Here is a 19,751-nt window from a genome sequence, read left to right as displayed (position 1 = left end):
GTGCAGTAAAAATCATTGGAGAGGAGCATCACACACCCAGCCACCTTTCTGAACTGCACCAGCAGCTTCCAGAGCTTTTGGGAGAGAGCTCTGCACTGTACTCACTGTTCAGAAAATAAGAAAGCTGGGTTAGTTGAAACAAAGCTGAAGCTTGTCCAGGACTCAAGTCTAGCCCCCAAAATGGCTAAATCCACGCTCTCCTTGTGTGTGTCTGATTATCTCTACTAGTCTGTAGCTGGACACACTCCATGTGAATGGCCTGGGTTTCCTGGGGTACTTTCACAGCTTTACACACACTGCACCTCCTCTCTGAGTCTGTGACTGAGGACTCTTTGGTTTTCAGGTATGGTTTTTTCTGGGATCCTACATGACCTCGTGGGCAAATGTCAATATCTTACTCTTTGCCTGACTTCTGTTTCATCTTACAGGGACCCATTGTCCTGGCCAGAAGTCCCTCTAAGAGGCTAAGCCAGGGATATCCAGCCTACCTTCACCAGCAAAGAGTGCAAAATATGAGGAGATGGTGCATCACCAGTCTGTGAGCCTTCCCTGGGTGTTGGTTAGATGGCCTGCCAAAAACATCACAGGTGAGATTTATTGACACAAGCCCTTTCACAGCTTGGCACTGTTTGCTGTTTGTGGGGTGTGATGGCACAATTCCTCCTGAGAACTGCACAGACACAAGCCTCCTCTCTGCTGCAAAATGCATTATCCTCAGAGCCATTGAATCAGCATGTACCCAGCACAGCAGCCAGGACTGACCAGCACTGCCTTCCCCTTCCAAAATGTCAAACAAATTTCTGCTTCAGCATAAGACACCAGCAGCCACACAAGTCTCCCAGCCAGCCTCAGGGTTGTTGCTGTCCTCTTTATGTTATGCTCCCCTTCCTGATCATATCAACATTCAACAATCAACTTCCCAAATGGCTTAAACTCCACCCAGAGAAAGAAAAATTGCCATTATCTAAACTATGGCTATTTTGCAAGTGCTCCAAAGAGCACTTCATCACTCCTTTTTTCACAATTCATGATTTTTACATGCCTACATGGAGAAAACCAGCAACCTGGACCCACAGATCTGGAGAGGATTTCACAGGAGTGGCTCTCCTTTTGTTGTGGGGAAAAAAAAAAAAAAGTGAATAAGTCTTTACTTTTCTGTGATGTGGTTGATGGTTTCTCCAGCTGCTGAAAACATGGGCCAGAGTTTGAGAAGTGGCCCTGGGAAGTGTGGACAGGGAAAGAATTCACTCAGACCTGGAATGAATGACCTGGTCTTTTGCAGCTCTTTGTGCTGTGCACATTTTACATAGTCCTAAGTAAGATTCCCCCCTGAAAACAGCTTTTGCACTTTGGTTAGACAAAGGAACCTGGTGGAGCTTTTGCACTTTGATTAGATAAAGGAACCTGCACTGCTTCAAGATTACATAAAGGCCTGGAGAGCAGGAAGCAGGCACCAATCCAGCTCTGGAACAGGCATCTTCTAGGAACAGCCCTGTGTGTCTTGGCCAGTGTGCCACACACCTGCTCTTCAGCAATGGGGTCACAGGCAGTGACAGTGGCATTTGATGGGTGTGTTTGGACAGCCCAGACTTGGTCATACACTGTGAATGGCAGCTTGCTGCTGTGGAAATCTGAAATGCGAAAACTTGTTTGGAATAAAGGAGGTGAGGTCGAGTAGATGAGGAAAGAGTGCAACATGCAGGGGAGGTTTGCTTGGTTGGACACCTGTGTGGCTGTTAGGAATTATCCTGGTCCCTAAAGCAGGAGTCTGCTCCATGCAGCCAGAGGGAAGATCACCATCTGGCTGAAGAGATGCAAACTCAAGCTCTGTGAGCAGGTAGGATCAGTCCTTGGTCTGTTAGGATTTTCAGTGGCAGCAGGTTCCCTGTTTATCCTGAACTGCTTTGTTTATGCCAGGACTCTTGCTGCAGTAGTTGGTAAAAATACAAAGCACAGAGGAAGGAAAGCTTAATCAAATGAGATTAATCAAAGAAAACTCATTATCTTCTCACTTCTGCCCTTATCCTGGCAAAATTTGAGAGAAAAAAAGTGTTTTTGAAATGCCAGAAAACCATGAACACTGCTATGCTGGCACTGACCAGGACACACACGATGTAAAACACACAGGTGATGCTGTGATAGATGTGATATCCTGCCCAGCTTTGCAATCTCCAGCCACTGTCATAAACATTTTGTCTACAGCCATATTTCAGGCATTGTCAGTGAGTGACAAAAGAGGCCAGCAGCAGTGGAACTGCAAATAGAAACCTACACTGTGACACTGCTGCACCCTTTTTTGATCACTCAGACCTGCAGCAAACCCTCAGCATTCCTTTAAACCTTCTCTTACCTCAAAATACCTTAGGTAAGAGGTATCCCAGCTGCAAAGATGTGACTGCAAAAGAGGAAAAACGTGGTCTTGTAAAGATGTGGGGCATGGCTAAGATGGCAGTAGAGATCTGCTGAGATCACCCCAGCCTGGAGTCACTCTCCACCTTGGATTGCAGTTGTCCCATCTGCAGCAATAAATGCATTTGCTCTTTGCCACGTGTCCAGCAGCACAGAGAGCCTTCCAGGGGCAGGGAAGAAAAGCTGTCAAGGAGAAAAGTCTTAAATCCTCCAAGTAACATGTAAAACAAGCTGGGTCATATGCAAAAGAGAGGGGTAAGAATCAAGGCGACTAAAAGATAATGGAGAAAGAGATAAAAGTACCAATAAAAGGAAGGAGAGAAAGACCTTTAGTCAACAAAGGAGAGGATCAGAATAAGGAGGTGACAAGGGTGTGGCCTTGGCAAACAGAGCCAGACTCAAATAGAAAAATAACCCTGCCAGAAATAAAAGCAGAGGAGTTGAGCTTGAATAAAAGGGGAAAAAAACAGCTGTCATGTAAAATGGGAGTGTGGGAATGAGCAGGGCAGCCCAGGGGGGCAGTGGTGCAGGCTGGAGGCAGGGACATGAGAGCACCTTTGCCAGAGGAGTGATCCAACACACAGGACTCTGTTGGACAAATTATCTGGGATGGCTGAGGCAGGGGGACAGGATAGTGGGGGAGGAGGATGGAGATACTGATCTGTGCAAATTCATGGAGCTTCTCTGTGAGTCAGGCAGCAGAAAACTGCTGTGGGCTCACAAAAGTCAGGATAACCCACAGAAATAATGCCTACCGAGTGTGTTGCGTGGCACTTCTCTTTAATCTGACTCTAAATAGCAAAGAAATATGAGTCAATTCATGCACTGAAGAGAATGACTTTATCAAATGGCATAGTAACCACTGCACTCCCCAGCTATGATCATGTGATACTGCTGATTTCATGATCAACTGCAAAACCCCAGCTCAGGTGAAACTTCCCACGTTCCATCCACATGTTAAACCTGAAAATCTTCCAAACTTTACAGAGGCTTGAAAACCTTTGAAATTAAAGGGCCCAGGAAAAAATGCAAGAGCAAAACCAAAATGGTTTTGTTGTAAGTGTTATGATATGAGAGACTAAAAGTCCCCCATCTCCAAAACTGCTCAGAAAAGAGGGTGGAAAACATTTAGAATGAATGATTAGACTGAAGCCAGAGCACTGACCTTGGCACATACCCGAGAAGCAGCAGGGAAGCACAGGGAAGACAGATGAAGGATTCACCAGGCAGTCCTACTCAGAGAGGGAAAACTTGGTTGATTTTAATAGCACCAGGGCAGCCAAGGGCAGAGAAAGATCATGGGTTTGTGTTCATATTGTAACAAGCATCCAACCATACCAGTTCTGATTCTGTGCATTGTCTTCTGGTTTTGAACCATTGGAGCAAAACTTGCTCCACATTTGGATCCTTTTCTCAATAACCATGAGACACAAGCTGTAACAAACAAACAAACAAACAAACAAACAAACAAACAAACAAACAAACATTTACATAAAAATCCATCCATTTCAGCAGCTGATGCTCTCAGATACCAAACACTGCAAGACAGAAACAGAGACTCTTGTGACTCATTTGTTAAGTTGGAGTAGAAGGAAGAACTTACTTACCACATGCAGGGGACAATGATAAGGGTTTAAGAGCCTGCCAAGAAAAGGTAGAAAACAATGCCCTAACATTGCTTGCTAAGGCTAAGGAGCCTGAAAAGAGAAGAGAGGGGACTGTTTGGAGTTTTTCATGCTGTTATCCAGTGCTGTTAGAGGAGAATGTGGCCTCTTTGCTATCCATCACCCTGCCTGCCCTACTCTGTGTGTATATTCTGGCTGCACCCTGGCAGGCTGCCTCTCCTAAGTAGGTGCTGAATAAAAAGGAGGAAAACATGGTCCTGTCTTTTTCCTTAGCTCTTCCGTTCTTATCTTCTTCCTTTTTTTTTTTTTTGTTCATCTGCAAATATACTCCTTTGCTTTCACAGTAAATTAATTAAACATTCTTGGGAGTTTGGATAATGCTGTTATTTTGTATACACAACCACCTGGACCAACAGTTCTCAGCAAATCTTCATTAAGGAAAATATCTCAAAGTTGGGAATGACCTTGTTCAGAGCATATGAGTAAGCAAAGCAATACAGTAAATTCTATTAAAGAGAAGCTTTAGGTTCTCTCACAATTTGAACATACATGTAAAATCAGAGAAGGCACACAGAGAAATTGCAACAAGGATTTGTTTATGCCTAGGGTTTGCTGCCACAGCAAACTTGGTGGGACTGTCCCCTCACTGCAGAAGCATCAGTGAGGGTCAGGTACATGCACCCTGCCACTCTCAGGATATCTCAAAACCCAGAGTTAAGCTGAGGTTTAAGTATATTTAAATTCAACACTAAACATCCCATGCTCTTTCAGCCAGGCCCTCCTATCTCCAGGTAGCTTCCTCCCTATTGCCCTTTCCCTCTTCCCACCCCCACCATTTGCTCTTATCTCCCTTCCACTCCCAAATCCTGAATCTTCCTCTCCCTCCGACGGTAGGGAGCCAGCTGCCAGCCATCAGACATACTCTGCTTTTGCCCTGTTGCTGTGTCTGGGTCCTCTCTGAACCTGGGCACCTTGCCCCAGATCTGCGGCTGCTGGGATTTAGCAAATACAGCCCCTTGATCTTTTCATATGCATTCTCTGGGTTTTTGCGCCTCCCCACCTCCACCAGCGCTTCCTCCAAGGCTCTCAGTGTGTCTGAGGCTCTTATCAACTCCTCGGAGCACAATACACGAACGGCACCAGCAGGTCTTGAAGTCATGTCTCACACCTCTCAGGAAATGGCTCACCCCACCAAGTCACATCCCCCTCCTAAGCACAGGGCTAAAGTCACAACACACTATTAGTTCCTCATGGCCAAAGCCAAGGGGACACAGCTGAATTTTCAAAGGAAAATAGATTGTGCGTATATTGGCTCAGGTCTGAGCCAAGCAAGGCAGGCATCTTTCAGAGAGAACATAACCTCTTGTCACATTGCATTTATTTTAACCCTCTGTGCACAGAGCTGCTGGGCAAGCCTGGTGATCTGAAATAACCTGTGCTGGGGATTGCTATCACCAGGCTCTGACATTGTTCTGGTTCTCCATCACACTGGGGATGTGCCCAATGTACCTTTTGTACCAGGACAGAAGTGCTGAACGGAGTTCAGCCCAGCCCCTTGGTCAAGGACACGCTCAGGACACTGACAGCACCACCTCCCTTTCACTCCCCAGTGCTCAGGCACCTGGACACCCACTGGGACAGCCTGGAGCATGGCCAAGCCCCATTTCTGACCTGGCTGTGTCCCCCTCACTGTGTCCCAGCTGGAGCTGAACACCCTCCCTGGGCTGAGCAGCAAGGCAAGCCCCCTCTTCCCTGCACAGGACTCTGGCAGGGACACAGCTGAATATCCACAATGGACAGGCAGCTTAGGCCTTCCAAGAATTTATTTCAAGGCATCTGCAAACCACACCAGAGTGAGGACTATACACAACCCACCCTGCTCAAGCTCTTCCTCATTAAAGCTGTGAGGACTAGAAAAATGACAACTCTAAATTAAAAACATGACATCATTGTAAGATCTCAGAACTGTACCTAAAAGCTGGGATGGGCTTCAATATATAGATCTTGTGTATGCACATTGGGAAGACCTGATAAACCCCTAAAAGTATTTTGAGGTTGTAAAGAGCTTTGTCACAATGACTAGAAGCAATCAAAGGGAAATTAAGTATTCATATAAAGATTTCCTCTTAGGCAGAATGAAAAAAACCTCAAAACCTAAGCCTAGCATGCATTAACAATTTTTGCTATCAGGGCCCTGCTAGAGAAGCTGGAAATTATATGGTATTTTCCTGCCAGCAGAAACTCTGGAGCAAATGTAGTTATATATGCAACCATAAAAATGTGTCTGGACTACAATTAATTTAATTTGTAGGATAATTATCCAGGGATTGCTTCTTCAGAGACAAGCTATCCAGGGATAGTTAACCTTAAGTCTTAACAGCAAAAATATGGTTTTATTTTTTCTTAAAATTTCTCTAAATTAATGAAATCAGGTTTGTGTGACCACTGTCCTTTTTTTTTGGTCAGTGTCCTAATACATGGAGAGGGACTTTTTGCAAGGGCATGTCATAACAGGAGAAGGGTGAATGGCTTCAAACTGAGATTTGAGGTTTAGATTAAGTATTAGGAAGAAATTCTTCACTGTGAGGGTGGTGAGGCCCTGGCACAGGTTGCCAAGAGAAGCTGTGGATGCCCCATCCTGGAAGTGCTCAAGGCCAGGTTGGATGGGGCTCTGATCAACCTGGTCTGGTGGAAGGTGTCCCTGCTCATGGCTGTGGCATTGGAACTAGATGATTTTTAAGGTCCTTTCCAACCCAAACCTTCCTATGATTCTGTGATGAGATTTGAACTTTTTGGCCAATTTCAATTAAAACTGATGTAGAAATTAAGATCTCCAGGATACCAAATCTTTGCAAATTTACTCAGGTTGACAAGAGACTGCTAAATCTCCACTTCTAAAAACCTCAGTCTCAGGTTTAGTGACCAGAGAATTCATGCTGAAGACGGGCACCAAAAAGAAAAAAACCAATAAACCTTGCTGGAATGACAAAAGACTGTGCACAAACTGTGTCCCTGCAGAGTCCCAGAAGGAAAAGGGTGATGTGACATCTGACAAGCCAGAGGAGTTTGAACAGAGCCAAGGCTGCACAGCTGGTTACAAATCACTGCATGGCAAAACCCCAGGTGTCCCATTCCCTCCAGGACTGAGCAGCAGAACTGCTCACATGTTGGTTATTTCAAGGGGTGTGTTTGTCTTGTCAGCAAAGCCATGATTGCATGTCACACTGCATTCTGGGGTGCTTCCCAAGCTCCAGTTCCTCAAGTCACATACAGCAGCATCTTCAACTGCACATTTAAAAGATGACTTTGTAGCACCAAGAGCCTGAGAGAACATCCCCAGCCTGACATGCAAAAGGCTGAAGAGCAGCTGGCTGGAAAACTCACCACAGGGCCCATCTCCCCCTGCTGCTCCACAACCTTGGTGTTTCACAGCCTGTCTTACCCTTGCTGGATGCTCAGAGCTGGCAGCAGTGATGTGAGACCATGTTCTGCAGCTGAAGCTTAGAACTGTTTTATTGCAGGCAGAGGCACATTTTGTGTTGTGAGTCCTCTTGGCACAGATGCCTCAGTGCTGGGACACTCCCAGCACAGACAAAAGCACCAGAAGTTTCTCTCCTGACAAACAGAGTGAAGATCAATGTAAACAGCTTCTGAAGCAGCCTGTAATTTTTCATATCAACACAAGGCAGTCTGCTTCTCCCTTAGAGATAGCTCTCTCAGTTTTTGCCATCTTAATTTCAAAAAGCAAGCCACTTCTGGACTTCTGTCACATCTTCTGCTTTTTGAGGGAAGACATAAAATCCTTCTTTTTACGTTGGTGGGACACAAATAAAAGCAAGTCTGAAAACAGGAAAGGACAAAACTGAATGTCTTCTAAATGCTTCCAGCCCTTACCTGGGTATGACTCCCATGCTGATGTTGGCACCTACAAGGCATCAGAAACTTCTTTGTCAGCCTACTAGGGGCACAGCAGGATGGAAAACTACTTGTCAGAGAAGGGAAACTCCACTGAATCCAGACACAGCACATTTTCCTTGCTGCAGGAGGCACACAGCACTGCCCCACAGGCACAGCTTTTGGGACATCATGGGATGATTCTCTGTAGGAGCTGTGGAGAAGTAGGCCAGCACTGGGAGGGGGGAGAACTGCCAGAAGGAAGCAAGGAGCTGTCTTTCATGCCATCCTGTTTGCCTGGGAGGAGGCAGAAGCCTCCTGTTCTGCTGTCCACCTAACAGCACACTCCTTTACAATCAGTACTATCCCCCTTGCTTTTATTCAATCTTAGACCTGTTTCAAACCATGCCAATACAGAAGGGTGGCCACAAGGATCCCACTGACAAAAATTAGTGTGTGATGCTCTGAGCAATAAGAAAAGGAAAATATAATTCCTGGGCTCTGGTTTTGCTCCAGAATTGCTCTGCTTTTCCAAAAGCACATACCACTGGTAAGCAGAAAGGAACTCATCACCAAGATACAGGTGATATATTACATATACATTACATATATTACATGCTGGTAATAGCCAGCCAGCCCAGACAGGGAAACTGAGGCAGACTAGAAGTAAACAGAAGTCAGCACCTGCAGACAGGCAGCAGAGCCTGACCTGCTCAGAGCAGTCTCATCCACTCACAGGCACATCTGCTAGAAAATACAACTGTCTGCAGCCAGGTAATGAAGAGTCTGAGTGGGAACCCCACAGCCTGGGGCCTGTGTGTGCAATCCTGGGCTGCACCAAGGGTTTTGCCCACAATTCACTCACACAGAGGTTCCTACTCCACAGGCTAGAGCCACGCGGCACACTGCATCCACGGACAATGTGGAATGCCACAAAATGTAGGGTGTGGAAGTTATTTTACTTTCATTGTAATATTGTAGACTTTTTAAAAGTCTATAATTGTTACATCTGTGTCTCCCAATGAAAGTTTTCAGGCCTGGGAAGCCTCGCTGTTCTTTTCCTCACCAAGGGAATTGTGTCAGCTGCTGTCACAAGACAGCTGTTGGAACACCTCTGGAACCATAAAGGGCAAGGCAACCGAGGAGGCTTTTGGTCTGAAGGATGTCACAGCAGCCAGAGATCAAAGAGTCAGCCCATTTCCAGATTATGAGTTGGGAACAGGTCTATTAGCTCCCAGTACTCACTCTTTCCTGAGTATCTGTTCAATATACATTGACAGTTGTCTCAGTGGGAAGTCTGACACTGAAAACCACCATGCTCCTGGGCAGTCTGTGTCAGTTTTGTTCTCTGCTAGCTCAGAATCAGATCCAGGTAGAAGCACCCCAGATGGGATCCCCTCATTTCCCTCCTGCTCCATCTGGCACTGTTCTCTCACTTATACAGTCATCCTGGGGGCACTGGTAACTCAAAGGTAGGAATCCCAGATCTGGATTGAAAAAACTCAACCAACCAACCCCAGCTGTTGTTACTGTGCGGTTAATTTAACTTGGGTTAATTTCCTGAGCACACTGTGTGGACTGACACATGCTCAGCTAAAGGGAAGGCATCAGGACAGGGGTGAACAGTGGGGGGCCTGTGGTGCCAGCAGCTCCTTAAGCCCTGGCTGCTGCTGAAAGAAAAACACATGTATGTGTGTGAAAAAACATATTCCCCCAAAAAACTGCTCTTTCTATCTAGCAGCCTTAATCAACCTTAACCAAATCCTAGAAACTATATTCTTATAATGGCATAATTCCAAGCAGGATTAAATCCTTCAGAAAATAAACCTCTGCTATGTTTTACACAATATTATTTGATGTAAAATACAATAAAACATTAATCATGTAAATATAATCTGGAATAATTCTCTTTTGCTGCCACCTGTGGCATCTTCTAAATCTGCAAGCAATCTGCAGAGTGATTCAATGAGTTTTTCACTAAAAACCTTAAATAATACTGTCTGTGCTTTCTGGACCCCCACTCACCTGTGCCCTTTCTCACCACTGTGCCCTCTTGTTACACTGCTAACTGAGAACATTGTTGAAGTCTCATGGGTCTGACTCCTGTCTGCAGGCTACAGCCCATGATTTTGGGAACAACCTAGAAACTTCAGTCATGAAAGCATCTGGACTGCTGCACATGTAAAAGCACAAAGGTACAAATGTTTTAGGAACAAAACTTCTAAAAACAGCTTTTAACAATTTTAACATGATTTTCTGTACAAAGTAATTTTTCTTGGGAGACAGTTGTAAAAAGTAATATAAGAACAAACCATTTTAAGTGCCTTGGTGTTGTTGGGGTGTGCAGGCAGCGTTCCAGCACAAGACCTCTCGTCTGGGAATCAGTTTTGGCAGAAGCACACGGGATGTGCCAGTGTGATGTGTAAAGGCATTAGCAAGTGGTGGAAAAGGTGATGACACCGATGTCTGCCTCTGCTATGGCTCTCTAGGTGCATTTAACTTGCATCTGAAAAAGAAGGAGATGTTTTTGCAGCAGCAGGAATCTGTACACCACCCGCACAGCTGGCAGTGAAGCACTGCAAGCAGAGCAGTCGTGACCACGGGGAAGAGATAACTCCTGTTTGCTTTATGTCTCACACCCTGCGCGATCCATTACTTGCCAAAGCAGTCAGCTGCTCGAGAGCATCTACCTCCATAAGCGAATGAACTCTATAACCCGACCAGCCCAGACGTTGTATTAGAAACAACCCAGCCGCTGTTCTGGTCCTCTCCGCGGTGCCAATCTCCCAACACCCAGCTGTTTTGCGTGCGGATGCAAAGCCCGCTCCCTTCTCCCTCCTGCTGTCTATGGTTCGGGCGGGGAGCCGAGGGCTGCCAGCCATCACCCACCCCCGTCAGGCACGCTTAGGGCATCAATGACTCCTCTGGGTTGGGCAAGGCAAGGGCCGCCCCAGGCAGGCACCCCACCGGGACCCTGGGGCGCGACGGGGAGCCCGGCGCTCACCTTCCCGCGGGGCCGGGCCGCCCCCTCGAACCCCCGCCCCTGCCGAGCCCCCTCCCCGGCTATAAAGCTCGGCCGGCCGTCCGGCGCCCTCCTCGCCGCTGCCATGGCCGCGCTGCGCTTCGGGGAGCCCCCGGCGGAGCCGCCCGTCTTCCCCGCGGGCAGGTGGGCGGGGGGCGGCGGGCCCGGCCCGGCCTCGCCCGCCCTCAGGGCGCTTCCCCCGGCCGAGCCGTCCGAGGGGGCGCCGGCGGCCTCGCAGCGTCGGAAGCGGACGAGCTTCACGGCGGCGCAGCTGGAGACGCTGGAGCTGGTTTTCCAGGACACCATGTACCCCGACATCTACCTGCGGGAGAAACTGGCCGACGCCACGCAGATCCCCGAGTCCCGCATCCAGGTGAGGGGCGCCGGCCGTGCCGCGCCCGATGCCGCCGGGGCCGCCCCGCCGCGCTCACCGCCGCCCTCTCTCCCCAGGTGTGGTTCCAGAACCGCCGCGCCAAGTCCCGCCGCCAGCGGGGCCCTCCCCGCCCCGGCCCCGCCGCGCCGCCGCCGGGCTGCCCGCGGCCGCCCCGCTTCGCTGCCCTGCGCGCCCCGCAGCGGCCCCGCTGCGCCCTCTCCGCGGCCGCCCGCACGGAGGACGGCTCGGCCCCCTACGCGTGGCCGCCCGGCGCCGGCTTCCCCCCCGGCCCCGGCTTCGAGGGCTTCCCGCCCGGTGGGGCCGAGCCCGGCCCGTTCGCGGGGAGCGCCGCCGGCCCCTTCCCGCCGGCCCGCGCCTTCTGCGGGCAGTACTCGCCCGTGTCGGACGCCGAGGACACCAGCGGATACTCGGAGTCGGGCTCGGAGTGGGAGGAGAACGCGCTCGGCGCTTTCCGCGCCCTGTGAGCGCCGCCGCGGCGGGACCGGCCCCGAAGGGGGTAACCGGGCGGGTTGAGCCCTCCCGCCGGAGCCCGTCCCGCTGCTCGGGCGGGGAGCAGTCACACACCGCGCTACCTCACTGCTGCTCTGCCACTGTTGCACTTTATCTGCTAGTAACTGATTGTACCTATTTATTTAAGAAAGATACGGGTCGGCTCCAGCAGCTGAGGGCATCTTTTTACACTGTATTTAAAGCTTTCGTGTATCATGTTTAGTGTATCTATTTAACCTTCTTTAACCAAAAAGCTAACCCAAATCCACTGTGTTTTGGGGATGGGGGCTTGTCGTAAAAAAATGTGGTCTGTCGGGGTTTTTTGACCAAGGAAAAGAAAATAAAGGTTTACATTTTTGATCTGCTTGTGTGTGTACCCGGTGCAGGGGCGAGGTTTCTTACCTTGGCTGATGGTGGGGGGTAGAGGAGTGGTAGAGATCCCAGCTGCAGGTTCTCCTCCCAGGTCCTGGAGAGCTACAGCTGCAGTTCAGATGTTGATAACAGACCTAAGGAGCCCAAAGGACAGATTACAGAAACTGCCTTAAACTTTCTCTGTCAGTATTTGTCTTAAATCTGCCCTAAACAAACACCCCCATCCCTAAATGAAAATGGGAATGTCTGGCTTAAGTAATACAAAACCCCAGATCTCAAGTGCTCAGACAAAAGCCTCCAGTCTGCCACTTAAGGCAAGGATAATGTTAAATTAAGAGAAATGGCAGTATTGTGTGGACACTGTAAGCGTGCTTTAGCTGTAGGCAGGGACTACTCAGAAGCTGTTCACATGATCACTCATGGGCTGAATGGCTCTGCACTGAGAACAGCAAAACCAGTAACAACAGAATCTCTCCTCTAATTCAATTTATTGAGAAAGGATACATTACTCTGTACGTATTTTGAACATAAGACAAATTCTTCCTGCTTACAAAACAGTACTTCAGAGCCTAGCAGAGCGAGTTATAAATTATGGAAAAGCACCCAAATGCCAGAAGCACAGGAAAAATGAAATACCCTGTACCAGGAATCATGCCCCACAGAATAAGGTTACCAGTGCACAAAATCCCTCAGTGCCACCCTGTAACATACCTGTGCTGTGAGATCTGGGACAGCTGAACGCTGCTTGGACTGCAAGGTGAAGTGGCATGGCAGGGTTGCTGATTAGTACTCTCCATCAAAAAAACCCCAGAGCTATCCTTGAAAAAAAACATGCACCAAAAACCAACCAACCTACCTGAGAGGCACCATCTGTCCCAAGTGGACTTGGGTGCTGTGCTGGGGATCAGGCAAGCCCCAGGAGAGAAGCACTTGCAGGAGGAGACAGAAAATGAGACCATGGTTTCCTGGGGGTTCAGGGTAAATTCAAGTTTACTGATTATAATAAATCAAAGTAACTTGCTCTGCAGACTTCATGTATGGTAGTTGCAGTGAGCTCTTGAGACTCCTGCTATGCTTGGGGCACACTCAGCAAAAGCAGTTGGATTTGTTACTGTCACCGAGATTCAACATTAACTCTGACCCTACACATCAGTAAGCAAGGAGAAGTGCAGCCTCTCAAAGAAAAGAAAAGATGTGTATATTCACATTGCCTACATGAGTGGGGTAAATGACATGTGAAGGTAAATGGCTAATCACAAATGACAGATCTTTCTATGATATACTACCCTCCAATAAATAAAAAACCTACAACAACAGAGAACATGCTGGAGAGCACATTTAAGTGTCCACATGTAAAAACCATCATACCCAAGGAATCAGAGATTGCAGTGTGGTGGTTATTCTGTGTCCAGCAGGATAAAGGTTTGCCATGAAAAGCAGGTTCCTAAATCCTCTGGTAGCTACAACTTGTCTCCCCCTCAGTTTGGGATGTTTGCCATCAACAGGGCCCAGTGACCCTCCTGGTGTTTCCTACTGGAAGTCCTGCTCCTCACAAGCAGCCAGTGCACATGCTGAGCTTGAGTCCCAACAGCAGGACAGGATCAGAGCAGAGGGAGCAGCAGACACCTGAGTTTAGGGGTGCCAGGGGATGGTTCCTTCTTCCTGAGTTAGCTGTAGAGCAGATTCCTTCCTGCCTGACTAAACTTATGGACCTTAAATTAGGCTTTGGCACTTTTCTCTGTTTACATGAAAAGGGTGGTGGCAGAGGACTCCTTTCTGTCTTCTTTATCAAACAGATGGTAACACCACAAAATAATGAGTGATATAATTACAAAAGCAACTGCAGGGACCACTGTGATGTTCTATTGCATTATGAGAGGTAGGTTTTCCTGGGTAACTCAGCTAAATTAGTGTTTATCATTATTTTATAGTATCCCTTGTAAATTTTTAAAATACCTTTTAAAACAGCTACTCACCACATCCTCATAATATTTCATTTTCAGCAATTAGCTTCTCTTAAAAAATGACCTGAGACCATCTGCAAAAAATTTTGCATTTTTGTGAAATATATCAACTCTCATAGGTCAATTTATTCAGTTACAAATTTCATTGAGAATAAAAGATTTATGCATTTCTCTTAATTAACAGAACAAATTTAGCTAAATATAAACTCTGCACTAAAGTTTTGCAGTGGCACAATACCAACACAGAATACAGAAGCGTCTTTAAACTATACAAAATTTTAAAATTGAAAATAATCCTGTTTACATATTCTTTATACATTAACATATAAAAGACCTTATTTAATGAGGCATCTAAAAGAATCAAAAACATCTCTACAGCTATCTCTGAAAATCCATATCTGGAAACAATTCATTACACAGAAGCTTTACAAGACTATTTAAACAAACCAATACACACTTTTTACAAGATTAACATTCCAAAAGGTATAGGCAGGCTATCACTTCTTATTTTTGCAGTTTACCTCACTGGTTATCTGTAATTATAAAAATCTTCATATTTATATATGGTGGGTATTGTTGAATAACCAGTAATCTAATTTAAAACTTGTGCAAAACAAACAAGAATTTGGAAAAACAGTAAGTTTAACCAGTCACTTATATAAAATACCACCTAAAACACTTCTTTTGTCCCGTGTGCAGGCAAAAAGCCATAACCAATCTCTTTCTGGAAAGTTAACAGTTCCATTTTTATATTCCTTCATTAGACTCCTTCTATAAGTTATGATAAATTAAGAGTTCCAACAAGACATTGACTGATCGACAGACCTGCCCAACATCCTCCAGTTTACAGCTTATGTTTGCTGGCTGTATCCTGCTGCTGCTTCCTTAGGCCAGGGCTTCCCAAGGGCTGAGCTGGCAGCTCTGAAGAGCTACACAGAGGTGGAGCTTTACACAACAAAGACCTGCCATGTGCCTACTAACTCCAGCCATTTCCTCTTCAGCACTTCTAACATACCAGGAGATCCAACAGCAAGAGGTGTGCAGAATTCATCTGAACTTTTAAAAACCAAGTTCAAATTATATGAAAGTATGCTTTCAAGTTTACTATAATCAATGCAATTACTAAGAGATTACCAGTTAGCAAAACTACTGCATGTGAATAACAAATGGAGAAATCTAATGTAACGCTGGTTTCCTTAAGAAGCAGATATAATATATTTAAAAGGGTCCTTTCTGAGAGGTTTTCTCTTCCCTTGTCTTCTGGCAGTTAGGGTATTTGGTGAAGCCTATAGAAAGGAAGAAGATTTTCCAGAACTACTTGCTGTACACTTGAAAGGAAGTTTTCAGTCTCTGTTGGTGTTATTGGCTGCAAAAGCATGTAAGTTTCCCATCTGGCTCAGACCACTCTGAATATGTGCAACGTGGATCTCAACGTTATTCTGAAAACAACTATGGGAAGAGAAAAAGAACAAAAGTAAGAAATGTTGAACCCTGTATGTAGGAGTTATGTCTGAATATCTCTACAGTGAAAAATCAAGATGTGAGCCTAGCCACATCTAGGTGAATCAGAGAGCAGTACATACAAATGCAACTTGACAGAGAAATATGGGAAAACACAACTTGCACAAACAGCTGCCAGAAATCAAGAGTCACTGACTTAAACACTTAAAGTAAGGTTCTAGCATGACCAGAGTTAGTGAAATTAAAATATTATGAAGAGATACTAAAATGGCCAAAATAAGTGAAATGGAACACATGTTCCCATGAAATGGAAAAATCATCACTTTCTTTGCTGGGTACATCAACCTTTACTTGAATCAATTACAATATACAATTTGCAGGGTTGATTATAAAGAAGTTTCAGTAATGTCTGAGGTTTGGTTTTGTTTTTCCTAATGAAAATTGCTATAAAACAGTATTTCTCAATAACTATATTGAAATCATCCTACTATGTTTGGGAAAAAAAATTAAAAATTCATGTGTACAGCCTCCCATTATTATGTAGCAATACAAGTAGTGAGGATATTAAAAAAAACCCACTTAGCATTTAGATTTATTTTCTAAATGACATAATTTAACAGCATAAAATGCTTGTCACAAATTGCTGGAGGCTGCAGGGTACTCCAGACAAGTATCACTACTCCCTTGCTACCACATTCTTGCTATTTTTATGATGCCTCCTCAGGCAGCTGCCTGTGACAACTGTTGAAAAATGGCCCATCTAGACTAGACTAGCCTTTGATCTGGCACAATATGGCTGCTCTTCTGTTTCTTGGCTTAAAATCTTGCCAATGGAAGCTGTTCAGAACCTCTAATTGTCTCATATGCCACCTTTTGATATTTACAGAAAAGAGGTTGAGTATGCTAAAAAAATACTGAAATTGTACTGTTTTCTGGTTTAAAATACTTGTATTACTAGTGAGATTTCAAAATCTGACAATGTTCTAAAATAAGTTTTTAGTTGTCATAAATTACTAAAGAACAAGAAAGTCTAGTTGTTGCTGCATCAATTTATCCCTTTTTAACTTTTTTTTTAACATGATAGGTTTTTTTTACTTCACTGATAGGTTCAAACAGAAAACTGCTCATTTCACAATCACTTTAAAAAGCCCCCCTTTTAGATGGGACCCCTCCTATAACTAGAAGTTACCAGATTAAACCCCTTAATTATAATCAATGTTCACCTCTAAAATACAGTCAGAACTATCACAAAGCATGTAATTAAGAATTAAATATTCAAAAAGTAATACCTGATATTTGAGGAGTCTATTGAATTCTTAATGTCATTTAATGAATCTGTTAGTGATTTAAATTCAAAGGAATTCAGATCACCTCCTTCTGCTAGACACTGTAGAAGAAGAAAACAAAAATGTTCTCACAGTTCGGCACATAAGTATTGTACAGGAGAAGCTATTTTGTGCAAACTTTTTACCTTAATTTGCAGTAATATTGCTGTAAGTCTGGAGATAAGATCAGTTAAATTTTCACTCTCCACACAGAGCTGTCCTGTTGACAAGGTATTTGCTTGTCTGACGACCTCCTGAGCTTCCTCCTCACACCTGCGCCTCAGATCCGTGGGCTGGTCAGCAGGCTGGAGGCCCTGGTCAGGAGCAAGCTGCAGGTATGAAGGGGAGAAATTAACAATGAAGGTGTCCTTTGCATTTGCTGGATGTGTGAAATGAGATGATTTTAAAGTCAGTTTCTGTGTGTACAGTACACAGTGTTGTTTTTTCTTTATGTACGTCTGTTGCCCTGAATCACATTGGGGTCACCAATTTTGTCATCTTATCACAGGGGTTCCATGCTGCTGCCTCCTTATCACAGAAGTTCCAGACCTCCTTGGTGTTTCTCGTGGGCAGCTCCACAGAGCACTGACTCTTTCTTCTCACAAAGCAGCCAACTGACTCCAGTGCCCTTCTCACCCAGCCACCCCAGCCACTCTTTTAGAGCATCTTCTTCTCACTGCTTACAGCCGTGGCCTGGTAATGTCAGGCCTGCTCCCAATCTTTGATCATTGGCCCAGCTGCAACTCCTTAGGGCTGAGATTACTTTCTACTCTATCTTTATTTTCTTCTAATCTATCCCCCTACATATGTCTACTTAAGAGCAGGCCACTGGTATCAGGAAAAGTGTTGCTCAAAGGCAGCTCAAATTCCAGAGAAGGAATCCAACACAGCTACCAAGAGTTTCATTTCAGTGTGACCCCCACCCACCTCCTATTCCCAGGAAATTCAGTTTTCTAATTAGGTTGAGCAAAACCACCAATTACACAGAGATTCCAGCAAAGTCTTACCTCATAGCAATACTGTTGAACTTTATGCAAAACTTTATTTAAGTCTTTGTTTAGTTGTTCTAGATCCAGAACAATAGTTGCATATCTCCTCTGAAACTCAATGCCAATTGGCATGGAATAGGATTTCTGTGGAAAATACAAAGCATATCAAAGTTAATGCAATACTAGATTTTGAACTCATCAAAAGGAGCTTTTATTTGAAAATAATACTGAGATATTTGAAATCCTGGTGTCAGACAGAAAAATGTTAACATACAAAATATTAAAATGCAGTATGACTATTTATAACTCCAGATGAAACTGTGTAGGTAACAACCATGCTTTTATTCCCTTCTGCAAGTCCTACAATAATCTATGGTGGTAAATGCTACAGAAGATGACTGTGGTCTGACCTGCTTACTCCTCCAGTAGCTGGGCATGGCTTCTCCCTGCTGGCTGAGCAGAAAACTATCCTGGCAGCAGAGGAACAGCACAGGACAATATGGCCTCAACCACCTCTGCTGCTGCAGGATGGGAGGCACATTTGGCTAGTAACTTATTGGTCACCTGACGATGACTCAGTGCTACACACCTGCTGTTACAGCTAACAGTCCTGCCAAAAAAGAAAGTTACTAGAGCTTATATTTGGTAACAGTATTTTGTAAGCATGATTTTCCACAAAAAGAATGAATACCAAAATACAGCACCTTTTTTCTTACACTTTTTTCAGAATACAGCTTGACATTGTCACCAATATATTGGGTGATATTTACAAAATTGAAACAAAACATACAATATATTATAAATTTTCCTCCCCAAATTGCCTCTTGCAAGAGATGCTAGAGGTAGTTCCAGCCATAGGACTGAGATACAGGTACCTCCTACAAGCAAAATTTGTAGCTATAGATTTCACACACAAGATAAAGCAAATTGCAAAGTCAAGAGCCTCCATAAGGATAATCCTGGTGAAAAACTCAAAAGGTTTCAATTATGAGTTCAGTTCAAAGTTCCCCACTAAACCTAATCACTGAGATGCTCTCCAGGGATTTACAAATCTGAATATCAACTTAACAGGGCTTTAAACTAACACCATAATTTCAGGATTCACTGGAAAGTGGCATAAATTTGGCATACTTTCTGCAGCTGTGGAACATAAAAAAATCAAATCTTTCAGACCTTATCCAGTGACCAGTTCTCTTAGAGCAGACTGAACAGCTTCAGCTTAGCTGTGAAAGCTGCAGACAATTATGAATTCCTTGTTGGAGAGGTAAGGCTAAGGGCATTCTGTGCTAGTGATGACAAAAGAAATATTTCTCAGCAGCAGCACTACTTCTGACCTGGGCACAACCCAGGACCTGGAAACACTGATGAACAGCTACACTGACAAGAGATGGATGGCTTTCAGTAGAGGGAAGCAGGTAACACCTCTGTCACCAAGGATCTGGATGCTTCTCTGAGACAACCAGCATTACCTTCACCTTGTTTTTATTGCATCTCCTTTCAATTTATATTTGTTTATCCAAATGTTTGCTGGTTTATGTACACAGTAATTTGTTTATAGCCTGCAACCCACACTAGTACAGTGATGTCAAGAAAAATGAGACAAAAAATGTACAGTTGTACACATAATAGCTCCTCTGAAGGCATCCCCTGACTTGTGTAAATTTATTATTATTGCCAGATAATAATGGTCCACATTCAGTACCATTTCTGATTTTGTTCAGTTCCATTTATTTCTATATTGAATCAGAGATTGAACAGAAGTATTCATAAAAGGATTACTTTAAACCAAACAGCAGTGGCACTCTAA

The 19,751-nt window shown here is 44.9% G+C and overlaps 2 protein-coding genes and 1 long non-coding RNA gene across 3 annotated transcripts in view; 1 reads left to right on the top strand and 2 right to left on the bottom strand.

Annotated features, from left to right (window-relative positions):
- Nucleotides 1-3,458: 3,458 nt before the first annotated feature.
- Nucleotides 3,459-11,387, bottom strand: LOC136554342 (uncharacterized). Its single transcript, XR_010783311.1, has 4 exons — nt 11,273-11,387; nt 10,241-10,434; nt 3,748-3,843; nt 3,459-3,641 (listed from the first exon to the last, which is right to left on the bottom strand). It is a non-coding gene; the product is annotated as an uncharacterized lncRNA (long non-coding RNA).
- On the top strand, nt 11,036-12,193 carry MIXL1 (Mix paired-like homeobox). Its single transcript, XM_066546206.1, has 2 exons — nt 11,036-11,323; nt 11,401-12,193. Exons 1-2 carry the CDS (start codon nt 11,036-11,038, stop codon nt 11,806-11,808), a joined length of 696 nt encoding a protein of 231 aa, XP_066402303.1. The 3' UTR covers nt 11,809-12,193.
- Nucleotides 12,194-12,676: 483 nt separating this feature from the next.
- The window catches only part of LIN9 (lin-9 DREAM MuvB core complex component), a 40,836-nt gene continuing 33,761 nt past the window's right edge, over nt 12,677-19,751 (bottom strand). Inside the window, exons 12-15 of the mRNA XM_066547773.1 lie at nt 17,963-18,088; nt 17,102-17,284; nt 16,920-17,017; nt 12,677-15,618 (exon numbers count right to left, since the gene is read on the bottom strand). Coding sequence (XP_066403870.1) covers nt 15,513-15,618; nt 16,920-17,017; nt 17,102-17,284; nt 17,963-18,088 — 513 coding nt within the window. The 3' untranslated portion in view covers nt 12,677-15,512. The remainder of the gene's footprint in view (nt 15,619-16,919; nt 17,018-17,101; nt 17,285-17,962; nt 18,089-19,751) is intronic.

The sequence above is a fragment of the Molothrus aeneus genome, chromosome 3 (genome assembly GCF_037042795.1).
Source record: "Molothrus aeneus isolate 106 chromosome 3, BPBGC_Maene_1.0, whole genome shotgun sequence".
Taxonomy (NCBI): Eukaryota; Metazoa; Chordata; class Aves; order Passeriformes; family Icteridae; genus Molothrus; species Molothrus aeneus.
Note: the sequence above shows the minus strand (reverse complement) of the source record. Positions and strands in the feature narration are given on the sequence as shown.

Excerpts from the sequence above, each read along its gene's own strand:
- MIXL1 (XM_066546206.1), top strand. The coding sequence starts at position 11,036 with ATGGCCGCGCTGCGCTTCGGGGAGCCCCCGGCGGAGCCGCCCGTCTTC. Across the intron at positions 11,324-11,400 it reads TCCCCGAGTCCCGCATCCAG|GTGTGGTTCCAGAACCGCCG; the intron begins GTGAGGGGCGCC and ends CTCTCTCCCCAG.